Genomic DNA, 22,836 nt, shown 5'->3' with positions numbered 1-22,836 from the left:
AAAGGAACCATTTTCATTTTGGTACATTTTTGTATCAGAACTTGGTAGACTATGACTTGTGCTACAAATCTTTAATTTGGGGTCTATGCTTTTAACGAGTTCAGTTGACATATATTAGAGAGCAAGAATAGAAATGAATCAAGTTATCGGCTGCATAATTTTGATTGTTGAAGAGGAACTAAAAAGGCAGGGAGATGTTAAAATGGAGGAAGCTAAAGAGCATCAAAGGAAAATTGATGATTTTTCAGTCTTATCTCAGATTGGTCTTATCCCTAGGCATTATTGACCTTTGCAAAGATAAGTACATTAGATGTGACAGAATGAGCTGGTAATAGTGGGGGTGGGGGGAGGCAGATTGCTTGTGTCTTTCAATATCAAAAATTTGCATTTATTAAATACCTGTTATGTGCAAGTAATATATAGGCATTAAAGCAGGCAATTTATTTCGATCATCAGGATACCTGGTTTTCATTGAATATTGTTTGTTTCTTAAAGTATAATGAAGACTAGTAACATACTAAAATAACATAGACAATTCTATTTCTATTCATTCCTATTTTACATAGGCAGGAGTTTCTCTCATTTGAATGGCTGAAAAAAATACAACAGGCTGCATCTTTAAACAGAAGGAGATGGGGTGGCTAGGTGGTGCAGTGGATAGAGCACTGGCCCTTGAATCAGGAGTACCTGAGTTCAAGTCTTGCCTCAGACACTTAATAATTACCAAGCTATGTGACCTTGGGCAAACCACTTAACCCCATTTTCCTTGAAAAATCCTAAAAAAAAGCACAAGGAGACTGGGAAAGGTATAATCTTTTTCTTGTTCCTCTTTTCAGAGAGGGTAAAAGACAATCTGTAGCATGGGCACCATGAAATTGATAACACATTGATTTGTGAAGAGGGTCTTCCTTCTGCTGCTCTCAATTTTACCTTGTATCCCTGAGAAATGAGTGCAGGGTATTTGTCATTTTTCTGTTTTATTTTCTCTTCTCATTTTCTAGATTCTGGGAGCAATATGGAAGTTTTAGCCAAAATGACATAAAACAACAATTTAGGGAAGATGTTTCATTGAACCAGTCTAGGAGGGAAGACTTGAGAAGCCCTGGTGCCTGGTACTTTCATCCAATAGGGAGATGGAATCTCACACTAGGACTGTGCAATGTTACAATTGAACTGATCTATAAGATTAATTCCCTTTCCCTTTCCAGATAAAGAAGTGGTAATGAAAAATGTTCATTATTTATTATTATATGCATTTGTAAATAGAATCAATTTTATTATGCTTAATTATAACTGGAATACATAAGACTACACTCTAGTGAAAATAATCAGTGGGGTTAGAGTCAATGGCTCCAGAGAACCTAGATAGCACCATTCAAAGTTAAATAGAGCATAATTAAATTTAATGCATTGATTAAAAATAGAAAATTGAATAATTGAGATGACATATACATATACCTTTTTTATTCAAGGAGTTCTGTCTAATTTGAGATTTTTACATGAGGAAAAATTTAAATTCTAAACATTGAGTTATAATGTGAATATTTTAAAATTACTCTGGAAAGTGAGGGGGTAAATATGTTGAAGGAGATCAAAAGCAATAGATTTGGAAGCCTTTCCCACCTTTCATAACAAAGTTATCAATTAAGGATTCAAAATCCTGTGAAAGCAAAGAAATGTAACATTTCTTGGTATTCAGGAAGCTCAGTAGTCTGTATTATCTAGGGTACTGATTATTCCTGAAAGTTTTATGATGTAAATTCATATTAGTTAACTGAATGGCTATAAAAAAGTCAGACATGGAAATTCATCTATTTTATTTTAATAAGAAAGCCAATTTTTTGCACCAAACCTTTTTCATGGCATTTTTCATTTCTGCATTTCTAAATGTGTAGATGAGTGGGTTCAACATAGGTGCAATCACAGTGTAAAACACTGAGAACTCTCTGTCATTATTCAGTGAATTGGGAGGTGGGATATAGGTGGAGATACAAGGAACAAAAAACAAAACGACAACCATGACATGGGAAGCACAGGTGGAGAGGGCTTTACGTCGACCTTCAGAGGAATGATTCCTAAGATGATATAGTATGATGATATAAGATGCAACCAAGACCAGAAAGGTTACCAAGGCAACCATTCCAGTATTGGCAATGACTAAGATACTAGCAACATGTGTGTCTGTACAAGCAAGCTTTAAGAGAACTTTTGAGTCACACATATAGTGATCAATTTGATTAGGCCCACAGAAAGGTAATCTTAAGATTGTGAATAGTTGAGCAACAGAGTGCCAAAATGCCACCACCCAGGCAAGCAGAATTAGCATGTTACATCTTTGTCTATTTACAATTGTCATATAGTGTAAGGGTTTACAGATGGCAACATAGCGATCAAAAGCCATGGATACCAGGATGAAAACCTCCACACCTCCCAGTAAATGAAAAGTAAAGAGTTGGGTCATGCAACAATTGAAAGAGATTGTCTTCCTCAAGACAATCAAGTCATGAATCAATCTCGGAACAATGGTGGAAGTGAAGCATGGATCCATGAAGGACAAGTGCCAAAGAAAGTAGTACATGGGTTGTTGCATGAGATGGCTGTAAGTGATGGTTATGAAGATAATGAAGTTCCCCAGGAAGATTGCTATGTAACAGGCTGTGAAAATGATAAAACACATTGTCTTCATTTCTTTCTTCATGATAAGCCCCAAGAGAATAAATTCAGTGACATTGTTATGGTTTTCCATATATTGAGATCAGGAAATTCCTACTCAGAAGTTTCATTAACCTGCAAATAAGGAGGACATGTTAAAACCTTGCTAACATCAAATGGATAATTTATTGTAAAGGTAAACTCAAATTTCACATTAGTATTGCAATTCATACTCACACTTAAATTTGAACTATTTAAAATATTTTGAATGAGTGATCAAATATAGTTTTTATGTCATACATTCTGTAGAAAAGTTTCTAAAGTTCTTTATCCATTCCAAAGGTCCTCCTTATCCAATAAAATGCATCTCTAACTTCAAAAATATAATATCAATTTTAAATAAAAGTAAGAATACAAAGGTTGTATTTTGACATTAATAGAGCACTTTTCTTGGGTCGAAGCACCACTGAAAGTAGAATACAACATAATCAAATTTAATGTATTAATTAAAAAATAAAATTGAACAATTGAGATGATATATAGCTATTCCTTTTTTTTTAACCAAGACTATTCTATCTAATTTTAACTTTTCAAATGAGAAAAAAATTAAAATTCTTAACATTGAGTTGCAATGTGAATATTTCAAATTATCCAGGAAATTGAGGGAAAGTATATATAGAGGGATATCAAAATAGATCTGTAAGCCCCTTCTCACTCTATATAATTAAGTAAATTATTTGAATAAATAAAATTAAATTATTTTTGACTTTTAAAGCATCAAATAATAGCATGTGAGGAGATTATGGGAAAGATACAAAGACACATGCACACACACACACACACACACACAGACACATATATATATATATATACAAATTATACTATATTTACTATATTATGAGCTTTCTAGTAATCATGTGAGTAAAACTTGATATTCCACAAATACTTTAGAGTCCTCAGAAATCAATGATGAGAATGTCTTCCACAGAATAAAGAGAAACACAGGCAAAAGAAAAATATAATGATTTTCCAGGTCATGTACCATGTGCCATTTTACCAACTATCTGAACCTCAAAATTGATTTTCACAATCAATCAACCTTTCCACCCAAAAGTTTTCTGGAGTTCTCAGCTACTAGAGAGTCAAATACCATCCTATAGACTTTTTCCCACCTTTCATTAATATTCAGGAATTTTTTATTCTTTCATTTTAAAAAAATCTGCCTCACTTCTCACTCCATCCGATAGGATTCAGAATAATTCTTCATCAAGCAATCCTTTATAAGGTAAAAAATGCTGTGATATATTTTTTCATATTTAAATATATCTGTGTCAATAATGCTATTATGAAATAATGCTGATCCCCACATACTGATTTTTCTTTTCTGGACATTATATATTTTATTAGTGTTGTCTTTGAAATGCCAAACCAGTACTCTATGTGTTTAGATAGGCAAACTTTAAAAAGACTTTTTAGTTTCTCATAGAGGGAATGATACAATCAGAACTAGAGAAATATAACTTCTGAATCATGAAAAATTGGACACAGTGTCAAAGTGGTACCACCAAGGCAAGAAAGATAGGCATTTTGCATGTCTATTGAAAATCATCATGTAATAAATGTTACACATGGTGTCATAGCCATCAAGACCAAGGCCACCAGATTAACAACTTTTCAGTTAGTGAGAAGTGCACAATCCTCTCTCATTATGACTGAGGCAGGGCTAGGGAATTTTTTCCTAAGTTTATCTTCCTTGTTTGGAACCCAAATAGAGGTTTTTGGCTAACTCTTAGGTATTTTACCCTCTTCAAAGCATTGCTTAACATGATATACCTTGATATGGTGGGAATTTAATAAATATATGTAGAGTTACAGTTGGAGGAAGCATTTATTATGTGTTGAGTTAGGGTGGTTTTTGAACTGAACTTTGGAACTAACAGAACTGATTTATCATCATAATCTGCAATGAATCAAGGTTAATTGAGGATCATCTATCCATTAGGAGGTTATGATTTGGTTATAAATAAGAGACAATAAATCTATGAACATCTGTTGCCATTTGGAGTCAGTGCCTCACATAGTTTCTGCAGATTTTTTCTCCAGAATTTCACAAGTGTCCTGAGAAAATTTAACTGGATTCTTATGGAGAGTTACCTAAATTATCTTTGGTGCCTAGTAGACTGAAGATAAACAGAAAGACTGCATTCCTGAATATTCTAAAAGTAAATAAAGGGGAAAAAACTGAGTGATTTCTTTTGTACATTTCTTAGCTATAAATCTTATCTCTGCAATGGATCTGACTTTGATCTATTCCAATATGATGAATTATATATTGAATATTGCAGTTGGAAGAGTATTTGCATGTCATCAATTATAAATCGCTCCTAATACATTGGGCAAAACAGAGAATCACAAAGTAAAGTTATTTGATGATAGTCATAGCTACTAAGAACTAGATGTTCTGAAATGAATTTCATGTCTTCCTTGGTATTTTCAAAATAAGAAAGGGAGAAAGAGTGAGATAGATGTGATTGTCTCATGTTAGTCTGTTTCAAAAACTATTAATGGGATAGAAAAGGAAAGCAATGCACTTGAAGATGCAAGGCTTAATTTGGAAAAATTACTTTGTTAAAAATGATACGTTTTGCATGTGGGTGAGAGAGAGAGAGAGAGAGAGAGAGAGAGAGAGAGAGAGAGAGAGAGAGAGAAATAATTTTGGGAGAAAATATGATCTTAGAGTTTCTTTCTTTTCTTTCTGTTTTTTCTTTTCCTCCTTCCATTCTTCCTTACTTCCTTCTATTCTTCCTTCCTTTATTCTTTCTTTCTTTTTCTTTCTGCCTTCCTTTTTTCTTTCTTTCTCACAAACAGAAACTTAAGAATGACATGCACTGTAACATTCTTTTTCAAAAGATTAAGACTCTCAGAGGTAAATAAAAATGGAATTGAGAATAAATAATAGAATTTCCTATTTACATGCATAGTTGTTTTGAAAGTAGTCAAAGAAAAATAATCATTAAAACTATGAACTTCCTTGCAAACCCATTAGGAGAAATCCATTGCTCTATAAGTGCCAGCGATTTCTAGGAAGAAGAAAGAAAGCTGCCAGAGGGGGAAAAATCTTTATTGTAATAATGATATCAAGCATATGTTACTATATAACTTGTAGTATGGCTACAGACGTGATTTCTCTGAGACTTACATTATTTACAAAGTAAGAATCTCTCACGTCAAAGATTCCTAGAGAAAGTTAGATGAGATAATATTTGACAACAAACTTTGAAATATAGGAGTACTCTGCCACTTTAAGGATCAATGAGGGTACTTAATTCATCCTAAGTGCCTCTTTTGCTTCCTCAAAAAGTATTAGAGAGGAACAAATCATCATTTAAAAAGTAAACGTCACATTTTCATAGTACACAAAAGTTTCATAGAGCACTTTGCTCATTACAACTGATATATATTTTCTTCATTCAGATTGTCCCCATGAGTCAGGATAGGGAGGTAAGGAATGGCTAAATGGCAAGCAATATATATGGGAAATAGAGAAAAATACTTTTGAGGAGGATTACAGGTAATAAGTCTTTTTGACTCAGTATACTCCTCCTCTCAACTCTGTTAAACAGCTGTTATCACTTAATCTATGAAGATGATGTTTTTTACAGGGAATGGCACACATATAAAATGAGAATTTCTGATATTAGCAAAAAGAAGCTATTAATCTGTTGAACATGGATAGATTTCTAGGTTTTTATGATTTTGTATCAAAAAAGTATATACAATTTACTCTAATCCTATGAATTGCATTTTGTGCATTTAACAACATTATTCTCAGGTGTAGACAAACTTTTCATGACAACCAAAGGCTATCAAGAGGGGGGGAAAGCAAGTTAAAAAGATCTGGTCTAGGAAAAATCCAGGATTCAAGGCAATGAAAATAAATGCAATGTTGAAAACAAAACAAATGAAAAGCAGCTGAAATTACATCATATTATATGAACCCAATCATAACACCTGAAAAATTGGACAGATACCTGAGAAGGAATTGTTGACAAGTATCAAACTTTGTGGTCCAAGACAATGGCTGAAATTATCTTTAAAAGGTTTTTCCTCAATTGGACAGACGTTGTGCATTTCATGGTAGCTATAACTCATTAGGACAGCAATAGGGCTCATGTTCTGTAGCTAGTCTCTCTCCATCTGAACCAAAGACTACAAAAATATCAATACGCATTTTCTCTGTCTCCTCATCTCCTCAGTTTCCTTTCAAGGAAAGAACCTTTCAGGAAAATCTTGCTGAATTTAAAAGAATATAAGAGCCCAGCAAGGTCAACTCCCAGAGGCTTTTAAAGCAATCCAACCTTCAGACTACTACCAACCAGAAGTAAATTTTACTGCTTGGGGAAATAACATCAGTCTTTTACTTTTCAGTGATGATTAGGTTATTCCATTATGCAAATACCAGGAAGCAGAAATTGTAGTTTGGCAAGTAAGCTCTCTTTTGTTTACTTCCTGTATAGCATGTCATAAGGACTATATATCACTGTATTTGGGAGGTGATAACTGTTGAGGGAATATTGAAAATACACAAAATAAAATTGATACCTCCAACTTCTGAATGCATTTCAAAATGGGATATGACACTTAATCAAACAATGTGGCTCTCTCAATAGAATCCCTATTATTCGTTGTCTTTTCAGTCTGCATATCTCTATTTCCTTCCCTCTTTCTTTCTTCCTCTTCCCTATGAGCCTCTCTCCATTTTCTTCTTCTTGCTTCTCCTCTTTTTTCTCCTTCCTTTCTCCTTTCTCCTTCCCATTCTTCTTTATGATCAACTTCCTCTCTCTTCTCCTTTTCACTTCTTCTTCTTCTTTCTTCTATTTCTTCTTCCATGTCCTTGTATCTCTCTCTCTCTCTCTCTCTCTCTCTCTCTCTCTCTCTCACTCTCTCTCTCTCTCTCTCCCTCTCTCTCTTCCTGCCCATTAATCAGATCCAGATCTTTCTACATTTATTTGAAAAGATTCTCATTTAGGACCTGATCTCTCCAAGTGTATGTTGCAATGATCAGAATTTGAGGCAGTTACCACTTATAAAGCTAAACTTAATCACTTGCTAAGCTCTTTCATTGCCAAATATAAAACTAGCAGCGTTATGTAAATCCTTTCTATTTTGGCAAATTTACCCTACAATTTTTTTTTATCTCAAATCCTTCATTTACAACTTTGTGCAGAATAACTCCCCTTGAGATCCTGAAGTTATTTCAAATTCAATTCAAATTACTCTTCTTTATAAACTCCTCTACTCCCCAAACCATTTTTCTAGTTGTCTGTTTATTTTCTAAACAGTGTCTTTTGATTCTTCATTCTTTCTAATTTTTCCCACCTGGTAATTTGACCAAATTTCATCAATTCTGGGACCTATACATAGCCTTCATACGTTTAGTTTCCCCTACTCATACCACAACCAATCTGGTATAAATTATCATCTCCTGACTGAACTATCACAATTACTCCAAATTATCTGACTATACTGTTCCCACTTTAATTCAACCAAGGTGCTGTTGTCATGGATAAGAAAAAAATTCAGTGATTTCCTATTGCTTATAAAAACATGATAAGATATAATGCAAAATTATATATTTGATATTTAGAGACCTCTCAGCTTGATTCTGACTTGTCTTTTCAGTCCGAATATATATTCTATTCTCTCTGTGATTTCACTTAGTAGATTTCATCATCAAATATGGTTATCTAATAAGATGATATTTTTATTCTTGAATTAACCTCTCTTTAAAGCTAAATTATCAAATCCACAACTGATTGTCAGACATTTGAAATTTAATGTTCTGGAAACATCTTAAAATGGACCCGTTCAAAGATAAACTCATTATCTTCTCCCACCAAACTCTCTTCTCATCTTAAATTCCCTATTACTGTCAAACATTTTAACATTCTCTCAAGCACTAGTTCCCAACTTAAGTGTCCTCCTGATTTTCTCACTCATTATTGATGGTTGCTCCTCCCACCATTCATGTTCAATACGTTTTTAAGTCTTATTTTTACCTTCTGTAAATATCGTGTATATGCCCCCCTACTCTTCTCTGATACAGGCGCCCTGATATAGTCTTTCATGAACTCATATTTAAATGAATAAAGTAGCATTTTTGTTGTTCACTGTGATATAAATCTCATTCTTTTCCAATTCACACTACTTTCATGTCTCAAACTGATGTTTCTAAAATAGGTTTGATGCCATGATCTGCATACTCAATAAATTTTAATTGGGTCTATTTCTTACTTTAGAAGAAAAAACTTCAAAGGCATCTTTTTGATATTTAAACATCTTTACAACCTGATCCCTACAGCCTCCTCAGTCTTCTTAAATGTCTTCTAAATACTCTGTGATCCAGTATTATTGTCTTCTTTTCTGTTCTTCATTGAGAACATTTCATTAACATGGAAAATTTGCTTAAGGTGTTACTCGTGCCAAGAAATCTCTCTCCTCATCTCAGCATTCTAGATTTTCTGTATTCTTAAAGTCTCATCTAAATTCCCACTTTCTCCTAGAAGCCTTACCCAGATCTCCATAATGTTAGTGATTTTTCCTGACATTAGTCATACTTTATTCTCTATGTAGCTTATTTTGACATGTTATTTCTCTCTTTATAATGTGAGCTTCTTGAGATGAAGGAAAGTTTTTACCTTTCTTTGTTTGCTTAAGAAAGTGACTGGTCAATAAAAAAGCACTTGTTACATGCAAATTAGCTGAATTAGTGCATCAGGCAGTCAGTACACACTACTGTTGATTTCTTGGGCTATATCTTTCTTCTGTTTATAAGTTTAGATGCCATTTGACTTTGTCTCCCCTAATGTTGGACTTTTCAAAAATTTTAAATTATATTTTATTTAATCCTCTCTTCTTTTTACATCCTTCATTGCAAATATTGTATATTATCTTGCTTTCGAATATCATTTTTTTGTTGATGAGTCCTATAAAATCTTCCTAATCCCATGCTAAATCCCATTCTTTTTGTCAAGCCTAAAATTTCAGTTGTATATTTTGAATATTCCCTTTGATGTGCTTCTGGCATCTCACACTCCATATATCCAAAACAGAAACTATGATTCATTGCAGAAGCCCTTCATTCTTCTTACTTTGCTTGGTTAACAAATTTCAACCACTTATGCTTGAAAACTCAATATTACTTGGTTCTTCTTTTTCTCAGACCTCCTACATCCAATAACTTAGCACTGTATATGATATTTTTAAAAAAACTGTCAAATTCATTATCTTAATTGGGACTTACACAATCAGAGCACAAGATCTACTTATGATATATTTGAATTATTGTAATAATATGCTAACAAGTCTCTTTCCCTTATTAAATGTGCCCTTCCCTTAGATTATTCCTATAAGCTCCCATTAATTATTCATGGCATTCATCTTATGTTCTAATATTGCTCTATGATTAAAATGCTTCAAAGGCAAATTTCAAATTCCAAGATGTTCCAAAACTCATGGAATCCAGCACGCTCCTTCCTATATAGAATTAGTTCACAGTCCTCCCTACTACAAATTGTTGTGAGTCCAGTAATCCACTAATGAACATGGAACATTCACAGGTTAATTACTCCAGACATCTTTTTACTTCCTCTTTTTATTGTAAAACATTATGGGAAAATCATTAAGAGAAGAACAAATGGGGGGCGCCGGAGGCAGGCCGGCTCCGGCTCGGCTCCCCGCCGCGGCCGCTCCGGGCTGCTGAAGCGCCGGGCGCCTTTGTTCCTCGCGCCTCCGCCGTGCCACCTCCAGCCCGCCGGCGCCTCGTGGCGCCCATGCGGCCGCGGGGGCCTGGGCCTCGGGGGCCTGGGCCGCGGGGTCCTGGGCCGCGGGGGCCTGGGTCTCGGGGGCCTGGGCCTCGGGGGCCGCCCGGCCTTGAGGCTGCGGCGCCGGAGCGGAGCGGAGCGGCACGCGATGGGGAGCTGCTGCTGGCGCCCGGGCCTCGGGCCGGCTGCCGCGGGGAGGCGGCGGCCCAGGACGTGCCCAACAGGCGGGCATTGCACCATCGAGCTTGGAAATCTAGTAGAAAGTGATGAAGGAGAAAGCCCGGGAAGTAGCCACAGACCCCTTACTGAGGGAGAAATAGCAGACCTAAGAGAAAGGCATTGTGATTCTATTGCTGGAAAACAGAAAACATTTGACATGAAAATTCAAGGAGAGTTAGCCTTACAAGAAGGGAAGTTAAGACTAGAAGAAGAAGCTTTATACGCTGCACGGCGTGAAGCAGCCAGGGCAGCAAAGCAGCGAAGGTGCTTGCAGCAAGAAAGGCAAAGGATTAGGCAGCGATCTCATCTTTCCAACACTGGAGAACATCAAAGTTCAGGGACAGAAGAAGACTTTGAATCCTATTGGAGACATGTAAAGTCACAATAGGAAGTTTTTCGAAGTAGTCGGCTCTCATCAGAGGCCACAGTTTTGACACCAAACACAGAAAGTAGTTGTGACTCAATGACCAAAACCAACTCCACGAGTGGAAATGACGACAGCACATCCCTAGATCTAGAGTGGGAAGACGAGGAAGGAAGGAATAGACTGATCCCATTCAGAGAACGTTCCAAAACTGAAGAGGATATTCTACGGGCTGCATTGAAATATAGTAGCAAGAAGACTGGAAGTAATCCTACCTCAGCTTCTGAGGATTCTAATGGGCTGCAGGGGGACAATGATTTTGTTAGTGCAGAAGTGGATAACAATGGCAATTCAGAATATTCTGGATTTGTGAATCCTGTTTTAGAACTATCTGCCTCTGAGTTTAAAAAATCTGAAACAGATCAGCAAGACAGATAGAGTGAAATTATCTGGTCTTTTAAATCAGTCATGACCAAATGTTGAAAATCAAATAGAATGTATAAATGTTTGTTCCTGAGCCTTTTTTGTAAGGAAGAAAGAAATAATATGGTAAATGTTCAATAGCAAGGAATAGGAATGATGGAATCTATATATAAATTCTGCATTAAGTGCAATTTCATCATGATTCTATGATGCTCCTGAATATGTTATAAAGAGGATTCTTGTTCAGGTACCATTGGACTGGATGGCCTCTGAGGACCCTTCCAACTCTTAGATTCTATGACTTTTAAAAACTGTATGCTCTAATTTATGTATTCCAGTTTAGTGTCTGTAGATTTAATTTGTTTCCTTTTAAATAAATTGCATTTTCATTTGCTTTGCAAAAAAAAAGAGAGAAGAACAAATGATTTTACCTAAAACATACTAAAACATATATAAACACATGTATCTGAAGGGAATTGTGTATGGAGTGGGGGAAGTGTGCATTTTTATAGGGAAAGTATTTATAACACCAGTTTGTCCTTCATCAGATGAATTAATTTCCTTAGACTCACTTTGAATACCTTGGGATTTCCATTTCTTGTAAAATGTTTGATTACGATGATGATGATGATGATAACAGTGATAAAGAAGAAGGTAAATTACTTAAGTTACTTATTCTTAACAAATAAATAATAAGTATCATTGGTAAGTTTTGAAATCAGGTATTTCTGATTCAAAATTCAGCATTACGAAAAGAAAATCCTTTACACAATCTTGATGATTTTTGTAATTCATTTTAATGTGACAATTAGGTCTCCCTAAGTTGTCATGATATGTATAGATATAAATATATTTATATAGATAAAGATATAGATATAGATAGATGCATATGTAGATATAGATATATTAATTTTTTCACATTCTTACAAAAGAGAATTTATTTTCCAAAGGTATATATCTACATTAAACTGTAAGCAAAAAATAAAAGTACACAGAAAACTAATTCTTGAATTTCTTTTATTCCAAGGAATTAGAAGAAAGCAAGGAATGGCATATTGGAAATTGCCAATTGTCTCCTAAATCTTCCTATGTTATTGGATTTCTTTGTTTCACCAGCATTCTTTGATTTCTCATCCTGGAAGAGACCTACTAGCTTACATAATCCCTTCCTCTTAATATTTGGTTCCTATTGCAACATGCCTTTAAAGCAACTGTTCCGTCTAGCCATTCCTATTCCATTACTTCACATTAGGCACAGCTCTATTATTGTTTGGTTTGCTTTTCCTACCATGTCTCTGTAGCTATGAATATCAAACCCATATATTGTCTCTTTCCAAATTCTCAACAAATTTTTAATTTGTTATCATTCATTACTAGAGAATATGAGCTTCTTGAAGACAAAAGCTGTTTTCTAACTTTTATTGTACCCCACTTGTTTTACACTGTTTGACACAGCATATGTCCTTGATAAATATAGACTTAAGTATTTAACTATTAAAGAAAAAAACTTTCATTACCTCACATTTGAGACAGAGTCTGACTATTTGAAGGGTCATTTCGCTTCCAGTTTTAGAAGAGGAAAGAATTCGGGATTTGAAGTGCTGAGCCTTGATCATTCTTTCTGCTCATCCTTTCCATGATATACAATTTGTGAAGTGCTAAATTATATAAAACCTGGGAGGTGCCAAATACCAACACTGTATATAGTTTTGATAAGGATATATCTCTCTGGATTTCATCTAAGACTTGATTTTTTAATAGAATTCTCATCAATATACATTTGGCCTAACAATGATCATTTCTTTACCAGGGCCATAAAGAAGGAAAACAGTAAAATTAAAATCCATATTTTTTTACTAAATATCATTACATTTTTTGACCATACCTTCTGCATGTCATTTTTCATCTATGAATTTCTCAAAGTATAGATGAGGGGGTTCAACACTGGTCCAATGACAGTGTAAAACATGGAAAATGCTTTATCATTTTTACTGGCACTGAAAGGGCAAATGTACGTGGAAATACAGGACACAAAAAAAACAGAATAACCACTATGACATGGGAACCACAAGTGGAGCAGGCTTTGCGACAATCTTCTGATGAATGATTTCTAAGATTTTATAATATGACAGTATAGGATGCCACTAAAACAAGAAATGTAGTTAACACAAACATTCCAGAATTAGCAATGACTAAGATATCAGCAATATATGTGTCTGCACAAACAAGATTTAAGAGGAGTTTGACATCACATATATTGTAATCTACCTTAATAGGCCCACAAAATGGTAACCTAACAGCCATAAACATCTGAACAATGGCATGAAAAAAGGCCACCACCCAAGACATAAGGATCATTGTGTTACATCTCTGTCGATTCATTATGATCATATAGTGTAAGGGTTTACAAATGGCAACATAGCAGTCAAAGGCCATGGACACCTAAATGCATGTCTCAACAACAGCCAGGAAGTGAACAGCAAAGACCTGAGTCATACAACAATTAAAGGATATAGTTTTTTTCCTTAGCAATTATGTCTCTGATGAGTCGAGGCACTACAGTGGATGTATATGCCAGATCCATCACAGACAAATGACACAGAAAATACTACATGGGCTGTTGGTTCAGATGGCTACATGTGATGGTGATAATGATGATGAAGTTCCCCAGGAAAATTGCAAAATAACAGAACAAGAAGATTGTAAAGCATATCATTCTGAGGTCCTGGTTTATAGAAAGTCCCAAAAGAACAAATTCTGTAACATTGTTCTGATTTTCCATATAATTCAAATAGCTTAAAAATATTCAATATAATTCTAATTCATCTGAAATCACATAGAATAAAATAAATTATCACTAACATAAAGGTAGATATCAAGTTTATTCTCATAGTACTCAAATATATAATGCATTATTAGCATGGATCATTATGGATTTCAAATTTGGGAAAAATCAAATAATATTTTTTCCAGTTAGGACCTAAAAATTTTTGGGAAATTAAGTATCTCAATAGTATTCTTGCCTATGTTAGTAAAATCCCATTGTCCTTGCTTATAGTTTCAAAAAATGTCATATATGTGTTTGTGTGTGTGTTTGTGTGTGTGTTATCATTTAAAAGATTCCTAAGATTTTTCTATTTCTTCAATAGGATGTTAATAATGTAATTGATTAACTATATAGATTTAATCAGGACAAAATTGAAGTTAATACATTGATTCAATAAAGTAAAAATAAGGTAATACAAAACATATTTATTCTATTTATCAAATAGAAGCAAGACAAAATATGGAAACATTTAGGAGAAATGAAATAATAAACTATTAAATGTCAATATGAAGAAAAATTTTCTATAAGGATTTTAAATTGCCTTTTATAAATCAAATATTAATGGAAGGGAAAATACTTTAAGAGTATAGAAATAAATAATTTATCCTTTTTCCTTTGCTTCTTTTCACAATCAATCAATATTTCAAGATTCATTAAAGGTACCTAAAAGATTTAAAAAAAATAACTCAAGGAAGAAGAGAAAAAAGCAGAGCACTGGCAGACAAATGCAAAAGTGACATCAAGTTTAGGTCATAAATTGAATGGATCAGTACATATTGAAGGAAATATTTTAAGGGCCTGAGAAAACAATGTGAGGGTCTTTATCATAAAAGAATATAATTGGAGAAGGATATTGATATCGGGTAAATGAAGCTGAAGTATCGTAAGGATAGACCTGTATTTTTAGAATACAGTGAATTGATGTACTGTCCCTTCCCTCTCCAACTGTTCATATTTTACTATTTGATATCAATCTCCTTTTCTTTGTACTGTATGTATCTATGTTACTTGGATTCTTCTAAAAGCAAAGATTTCTCCTCCTCACTATCTTCCTTTGAGTCTGGTTCTATTGTTCTTCCTCCTTTCTCTTCTTTCTTTGGTTGTTCCTTAGGTAAAATTGGTGTCAAGTCATTGATTTCATGCTCTATCATTTCAAGCTACCAAAAACCTTTCATTATCTTCTGTTATCCTACTTTCATTAAGAATTATTTTATTCTTTCCTCTAAGTTTTTTGGGAAAAGATCTGCAAAGATCTTTCTAATAAACAATTTCACAATTAAATAATGGTACCACAGAACCACAGCATAGAAACTAATAATACAGTCCATATGGTCTAAGAAATCTTCATTTCCATTTTTAGGTACTGTAGATTGCAGACTACAGAGACCTTAACTTTTTCTGAAGGTAGAGTTTACTGTGACCAAAGTCATTTTTATCCATTTAAGTTGAGATTCTGAGTCTAGGTCACTGTTGTGCAGTTTTCATAGTATGTCCTAACACCTCTATTTGGTCACAGTCAAAGTACTTGAAAAATGATCAGAAAATGGGAAATTATACCTGCACGGTGGGAAACAGATGCAAGAATCAGGACCCTTAGAGGAAATCTTGTACAAATTCCCTTGTTTCACAAAAGAGAAAAAAGTTAAGACTGTAAATAGTAAATGGATGTCTAAGTTCCCACAACTATGAAGCAGAAAAGTAGAAGTGTAATCTAGTTGCTTTGAGTCCAACATTACCATACTTGGTATTTTGCATTAATGAATACTGCCCTGAGAGAGAAAATAGACAGTCAGATAAAGAGATATAGAGAAATAAAAAAAGTGAGACAGAGACAAATAAATAAACATAGAGACAGACAGATGAGGAAGGAAAAAGACAAAGAGAAAGAGAACTGCATAGGCAGAGGAGAGGGAACTGATAGAGTAAGACAGAGAAGAAGAGACAAGAGACAAGGACAGAGAAAGAGAGACAGGAAGAGAAGAGAGGGATACTGAGAAAAAAAGGACAGCAAAGGAAGTGATTAAGTGAAATAAAGACAGTGATAGAACAAATACACATCTATTCATGATAATTCTTAATGGACCCTCAAACTCTTGGATTTAGTGAAAGCTTATTTTTTTTTCCAATTAAGGGAGGGTGGCTTAAGCAGCATCACAGCAGAATAAAAAAAGCTAGAACCTAATAATTTCTTGGAAAGATTAAGATGTTGAGTTTATTGGGGAATAGCAACTTTAAAAATAAAGTTTAATTCAATTTAAGTTAACATAGTTATTGTGTATTTTTGATAGCACCTGATATTTACTGACATACTTTACATCTATTTGCATTACCACCCAACATAGTTAATGAGCATGTCCTCTTGGGACTAGGTGTCACCTTCTTGCTCCATTATTTCATTCACAAACTTAGTAACAGTTTTTGAAATAATATTTTAACAGAAATGGGAAGAAAAGTATACATCACAATTTAATAATTAGTTATTAATGAGATATATCAATTGTATTCAATACTATTAATATACCAATATTCTTTTGTTGTTGGTACTTTGCTGTTGTTATGTTTGGGAATTTGTACAGAGAGCCTACATAGAGCAAAGTCCTTTTGATATTAGTATGGCAAGTTGACAATTGTTTTCAAATTTATCATCCCTAAGTAGACTAAGGCAACCAGAGCTCATCTGAATGGACTGGGGTTGAGCAGACAATATCTGTTAGTGGTTACTATTAAATTTAATTTTTTTCTAAATCTCTGGGATTGAAATACACTGCCAGATGCACTGTGCATTTGCCAATTGATAATTACATGCCACATTATTTTTACATGAAATACTGCAAAGAATATTATGATCCTCTTAAATATGATAAGCAATTATAAAATTTAGATAAAACCCTCTTCTTCCACTCTCAAATTTTAAATGATTCAATAGCCTCAATTTTTAGCCAAGCTTAGTGAATAATCTTTGATCACATCCCAGTTAAAATCACATGTCTATTAGAAAGATTTGACAAATTCCTGATTGACCTAAGAATTTAAAAGTGTGAAGACCATATAGTCAAGAATCCAGAAAAGATTTAGTCCTTTGAATGGACTAATTCCACAGTGTACAAAACTGAAATCCACATTAAAGGAAGTTTCAATAATTTAAATTTAAATTTGCAATTTAAAATTGCAAAGTATATTCTGAGATAAGCAGAATTATATAGAGTGATTCAAACAATGCAATATTGAAGGAAATAAAGCATGTATGTATGAAGGTTAAGAACTCACATTACTCCAGATGAAAATATTGATTCATTTAGGATGTCCTCTCATTAAAAAAAACAAAAAGATAAATGAGCATACTGAATCATGAAGTCTATACTACTAGCTCACCAGTCCTTCCTAATATACACCTATTTTGATGGAGTCTCAAAAAAGAAAATGTACAATGTATCTGTCCTTCATTGAATGGTTCTTTCATCAACTATAGAAGGAAGAAGTCTTCAGGGCAGTATTCATTCATTAGAACATATGAAGGGAGACATCTGATAAGAATTATTCATTTTTCCCTCTGATAGAAGCTCAGAGAAATAAGTGCCTAAACTATGGACATCAATGAGAGGAACAACTAGGGATCTATTTTCTAGCATTTTCTGATTATAAAGAATATGTGGGATCAAGGGAGAGAATCCCAAAGGTATTGCAAGCTAGTCTACCTTATTGTACAGTGAGAAACTGATGCAGGGAAAAGTCACTTTTTCCCCCTTTCTTTTTTTGGCTCCTAACCAAGTATCAGGTAAATTTTGTTGTGTAGTGCCACCCTTCCCAATATGATTTCATAGATATGATATCCCAATTCATACTCCTACTTAGGTTATTTTTTTTTTTCATCAGTGTTTGGGAGGTTCATATCACCATGAGAGCCTATTAGAGAACACATATAAAGAAAGAAGACAAACAGTACTTTCGTTTATTGTTTTCCTCATATCTGAATCAATCAGATCAGTACCAAGGGATTCATGTTCCCTTTTTTCAAGAATCATTTCTTACCTTATCCACTGATTTTGATTTTATTTCTATTATTATATAAGTCCATGAAATTCCATATTGGTCTTTTGACCATTACCTAAGGTGTATGTGTCATCAAATAGTTTCCCTTGCTTCTGATTTTCTGTAGCATTCCTTCTGGCAGAAATAGAAATCATCCTTGAAGAAGGGTGCTGGGAAGAAGAAATTAGAAGTATCCATTTTGTTTCCCTTTGAACCAAACAATGACAGCCCCAACGTATGTGTGACAGTAGGAGGAAGAACAGCCCCCACATCACATAGGGTCTTGCTGCATTTTGCTTAATGATTTGTTTTTAAAATGTTAACAAGTATATTTTATATTGTATGGTTCAGCTGGATTTAGGCTTTGGGCAACACTGCTTAAGTGGATATTCAAAAAAGATAATTACAAATATTAGCATTTAGATATGAACATATCAATTAAATAAATACAATATAAAAGATGCATGGTTAGACCACAGTTGTCTTAATAAAACTCTCTTGAGACTTTGCTGGGCCACAAACTCAGTTTGGAACATTTTGATGTGTCATTAATAAAGCTATAGTAATTGTAATCTATTCCAGTAGAGGTAGAACTGACAGGAACAAGGAAATATTAAATGTAGTGCCCCCCCAGTGTTCAAGTCTTAGTTCTATGGTTTGATGAAAGATAGGCTAAAAAAACTTTGGGGCATGAGTACAGAAACAAGACCAATAGGTCAAAGATCCAAAGAAGCAAATGTTGACTTGTAGTCATAAGGGAAAACATAAATCCTAAAACTTTAACATTTATATACTCCTTATTATAATGTCATAATATGTTGTCATTTTAGCTTCGTATATAAAACAGAGATATATACTGTTCTAGATGAGGAAATTGAGACTGCTAGAGATACAATGACTTGCCCAATACCACATAGCTAAACTGAAAGAAATGATATAATATGCTAAAGTCCAACATGTCTTCCTTTCTTATATTCTTTGCCTGAAACATTTCAATAATGAGTCAAGACCTATTAGTTGGTTGGGTCTTTTCCTTATTTATCTTAGAAGACCAAAATGACATCACTGTCTGACTGTGGCTGATCCGATAAATAATACAAGATCAGAATGCTCTACCACAGGTTGGGTACAGATAGTTCATGTGAACACCTGGGGTGGGTGCTCTAAACTTACCTGTCATTTTTCCATTCAGTTGCTTCAATTCTGCCTTCCTCATAGCATCCTTTCACTAATGAGGGCACATTATTTTTGGCAGTCTTGTGGCAGGGTTTACCAGGCTGTACAATCAATTCTAAAGTATTTCAAGGAGACCTTCAGGGTATCTCAGTATCACTTCTTCTAACTTCCTTGTCAGTTCTTGCCCTGTGTGAGTTCTCCATAAATTAGTTTGGGTTTTTTTGGCAAGCATATATATATAATATTCTAACAATGTGTGCAGTCTATCATAGTTGCACCCTCTGCAGTAATGTTGGAATGCTAGACAGTTAGCTCGAGAAAGGACCTCAGTGTCAGGGATCTTCTTGGGCCCCATGATCTTCAGAATCTCCCTAAGACAATTAAAATGGAAGTGATTCAGTTTCCTGACATGGCACTGCTAGACTGCCCAGGTTTCATGAGCATATAGAAATTAGTTCAACACAATGGCTCTGTGGACCTTCAGTCTGGTAGTCAGTCTAATACCTCTTCTCTTCCATACTTTCTTTCAGAGCTTGCCAAATACTGAGCTAGCTCTGTCAATACAAGTATCCACCTCATTGTCCATGTGTGCATCCCTGGAAAGGAAACAGTCAAAGGAAATGAACTTGTTCATAGAATTCAGAACATCAAAAAAACAAAAAAAAAGGGGTCAGCTAGGTGGAGTAGTGGATAAAGCACTGGTCTTGGAGTCAGGAGTACCTGGGTTCAAATCTGGTCTCAGACACTTAATAATTACCTAGCTGTGTGGCCTTGGGCAAGCCACTTAACACCATTTGCCTTGCAAAAACCTAAAAAAAAAAGAACTCAGAACATCTTCATTTTCTGAAATCGATGTGTCCACATATGGATGATGAGGTGCTGGCTGATAGAGCACTTGGATTTTCTTGGTATTAATCGTCAGACCAAAATTAGCATAAGCATCAGAGAATTGATCCATTCTTTGCTACATCTCTGCTTCAGAGGCTGCATTGAGGGTAGAATCATCTGTAAACAGATCATGCACCAACACCCCTTCCACTCTGGTCTTGACTTTCAACCTTTTCAAACTGCAGAATTAGTCATCAGACCAAACAAGAAATAGAGTTTATTAAAACTTGTAAAATGAATGATTTTGACCATATTAAATTTAAAACATTTTACACTAATGAAATCAATGCTGCCAACAATAGAAGGAAAGCAAAGAGCAGGAAAACAATTATCAAAATTAGAAGTTCTGATCAAAGTCTCCTTTCTAAAATATAGAGAGAACTTTATCAAATTTATAATGTTGCAGTCATTACCCAAAGAATAGACAATTTTCAAATAAAGAAATTAAAGCTTTCTCTCTCTCTCTCTCTCTCTCCCTCCCTCCCTCTCTCTCTCTCTCTCTCTCTATATATATATATATATATATATATATATATATATACATACACACATAAATATATATCCATATGAAAAATGATTCAATCATTATTAATTAGAGAAATGGAAATTAAAACAACACTGAGGTATCATCTCACACCTATTAGATTGCCTTACATGATAAAAAGGAAAAAATTGTGATCAATGTTGGAGAGGTTGTGGGAGGATTGGGACATTGATGCATTACTGATAGAGTATTGAATGGACCCAACCTTTCTGGAGAGCAATGTGGAACCATGCCCCAAAAGCAATAAAACTATCCATAACCTTTGACACAGAAATTCCAATTCTAGGCCTATATCCAGAAAAAAAATCATAAAAATTGGTAAAAGATCTACATGTTCCAAAATATTTATATCTCCTCTTTTCATAGGAGCAATGAATTGGAAATTGAGGGTATCCAATCAAATGGAGATTGGTTAAAGAAGTTATGGTATTTGAATATTGTGGAATTCTATTGTTCTATAAGAAGCCACAAATGACTTCTAAATAAATAGATTCTATAGAAAGTTATAATGAGCTACAGGATTTGATGCTGAGCGAAGATAGCAGAGCCAAGAGAACAATATACACATTAACAACACTGTGAGATGATCAACCCTGATGGATGCAGTTCCTTTCTGCAGTTCAGATAGCTAGGACCACCTTATTAGACAAACTAAGGACAATGCTTTCCCAATCAGAAGGAGAAAACAAACCAAAAAAAAAAACCCTTCAGAATTTGATGAACACTGCATTTATTTTTTTTAAAAAAAATATTTCTCATGAATCACTTTCCCTTAATATTAATTCCTCATACCAAAAATGACTAATCTGTTAACATGTTTAACACAAATATGTATGCACAATATCAAACTGATTATTCGATGCTGAGGAAAGGAGGATGGGAAGGAAAAGGACATTTTGTAACTTAAAAATATACACATATCTAGATGAATATTGAAATCTTTTATAGCATGTATTTGGGAAAATAAAATATCAATTAAAAAAAGAGAATTACTCATCAGTGCCATACCTGTTCTTGGAGCCAGGGACAGAACAGAGGTATGTATACAAAATTTGTAGATCTATCCAAGACCTTGGATAATTGTGATTGCTTGGAGAAGTTCAACAGTATTACAATAATTCCATGAATGTATGCTTACCTGAGTTCTGGATAGTAGACGATGCTGTCAAGATTTTCCACTCACCAGTGGAGTAAAACAAGGATGCATTCTTGCTCCTAGGCTTTTTTAGTATGATGCTTTTCATTCATGTTATCAAGAGCTGTTAAGGTCTTCTCCAAATGTGAAATTCAGTTATTTTGTGACAATGAATCTCACTGATACTAGAGGTATTCATTACGTTTTAAGTTGCTACTCAACCAGTATATAAAAAACGTGTATCAATTCTTAACAATGGTGTGATATATATTTTTATAGGATAGTGTTTCACAACTTTAGAAAAAATTGCATTCCCTCTACCAAATATATTTTTAAAAAAGAATTCCTACATCATTCCTCCTCTCAAAACTTTCCTGTTACTCCAGATTGCTTATTGAGAAAGTTCAAGGGTTTCTCACTTAAGAGTTTTAAGAATCTGTCACCATTCTAACTTTTCCAAATAAAAATTATAGAATTCTGTGCCACTAACAAAAAATATAAAATAATTTATGATCTATCCAGAAAAGAAGGTCACAGCCATCATTTCTTAACTCCCATCATTCATTGATATCATTATCAACACCTGAATTATCCTCCCTAATTATTTCAATCTATTAAAATTTTGCTTTTCCTTCAAGTATCTCCCCTGGGCTTTCATCATCCTTAATCCCCAAATAAGAAATTACCTTAAATTCTCTAGTTCTATCAAAACATGTTTTATATATTTATTCATAAATTATCACATTCATAGGGCAA

General features: G+C 34.2%; 1 protein-coding gene and 2 pseudogenes across 1 annotated transcript; 1 reads left to right on the top strand and 2 right to left on the bottom strand.

Moving 5' to 3' along the window:
* Positions 1 to 1,816: 1,816 nt before the first annotated feature.
* Positions 1,817 to 2,746, bottom strand: LOC141516959 (olfactory receptor 4P4-like). The gene has a single exon (XM_074227909.1). The coding sequence runs from the start codon at positions 2,744 to 2,746 to the stop codon at positions 1,817 to 1,819; it is 930 nt and encodes a 309-aa protein (XP_074084010.1).
* A 3,073-nt stretch (positions 2,747 to 5,819) lies between these two features.
* LOC141519635 (AP-1 complex-associated regulatory protein pseudogene) lies at positions 5,820 to 11,496 on the top strand (annotated as a pseudogene).
* A 1,780-nt stretch (positions 11,497 to 13,276) lies between these two features.
* LOC141519634 (olfactory receptor 4P4-like) lies at positions 13,277 to 14,263 on the bottom strand (annotated as a pseudogene).
* Between the last annotated feature and the right edge of the window lie 8,573 nt (positions 14,264 to 22,836).

The sequence above is a fragment of the Macrotis lagotis genome, chromosome 3 (genome assembly GCF_037893015.1).
Source record: "Macrotis lagotis isolate mMagLag1 chromosome 3, bilby.v1.9.chrom.fasta, whole genome shotgun sequence".
NCBI classification, from domain to species: Eukaryota; Metazoa; Chordata; class Mammalia; order Peramelemorphia; family Peramelidae; genus Macrotis; species Macrotis lagotis.
This window is presented reverse-complemented; position numbering and strand designations above follow the sequence as displayed.

Excerpts from the sequence above, each read along its gene's own strand:
- LOC141516959 (XM_074227909.1), bottom strand. The coding sequence starts at position 2,746 with ATGGAAAACCATAACAATGTCACTGAATTTATTCTCTTGGGGCTTATC.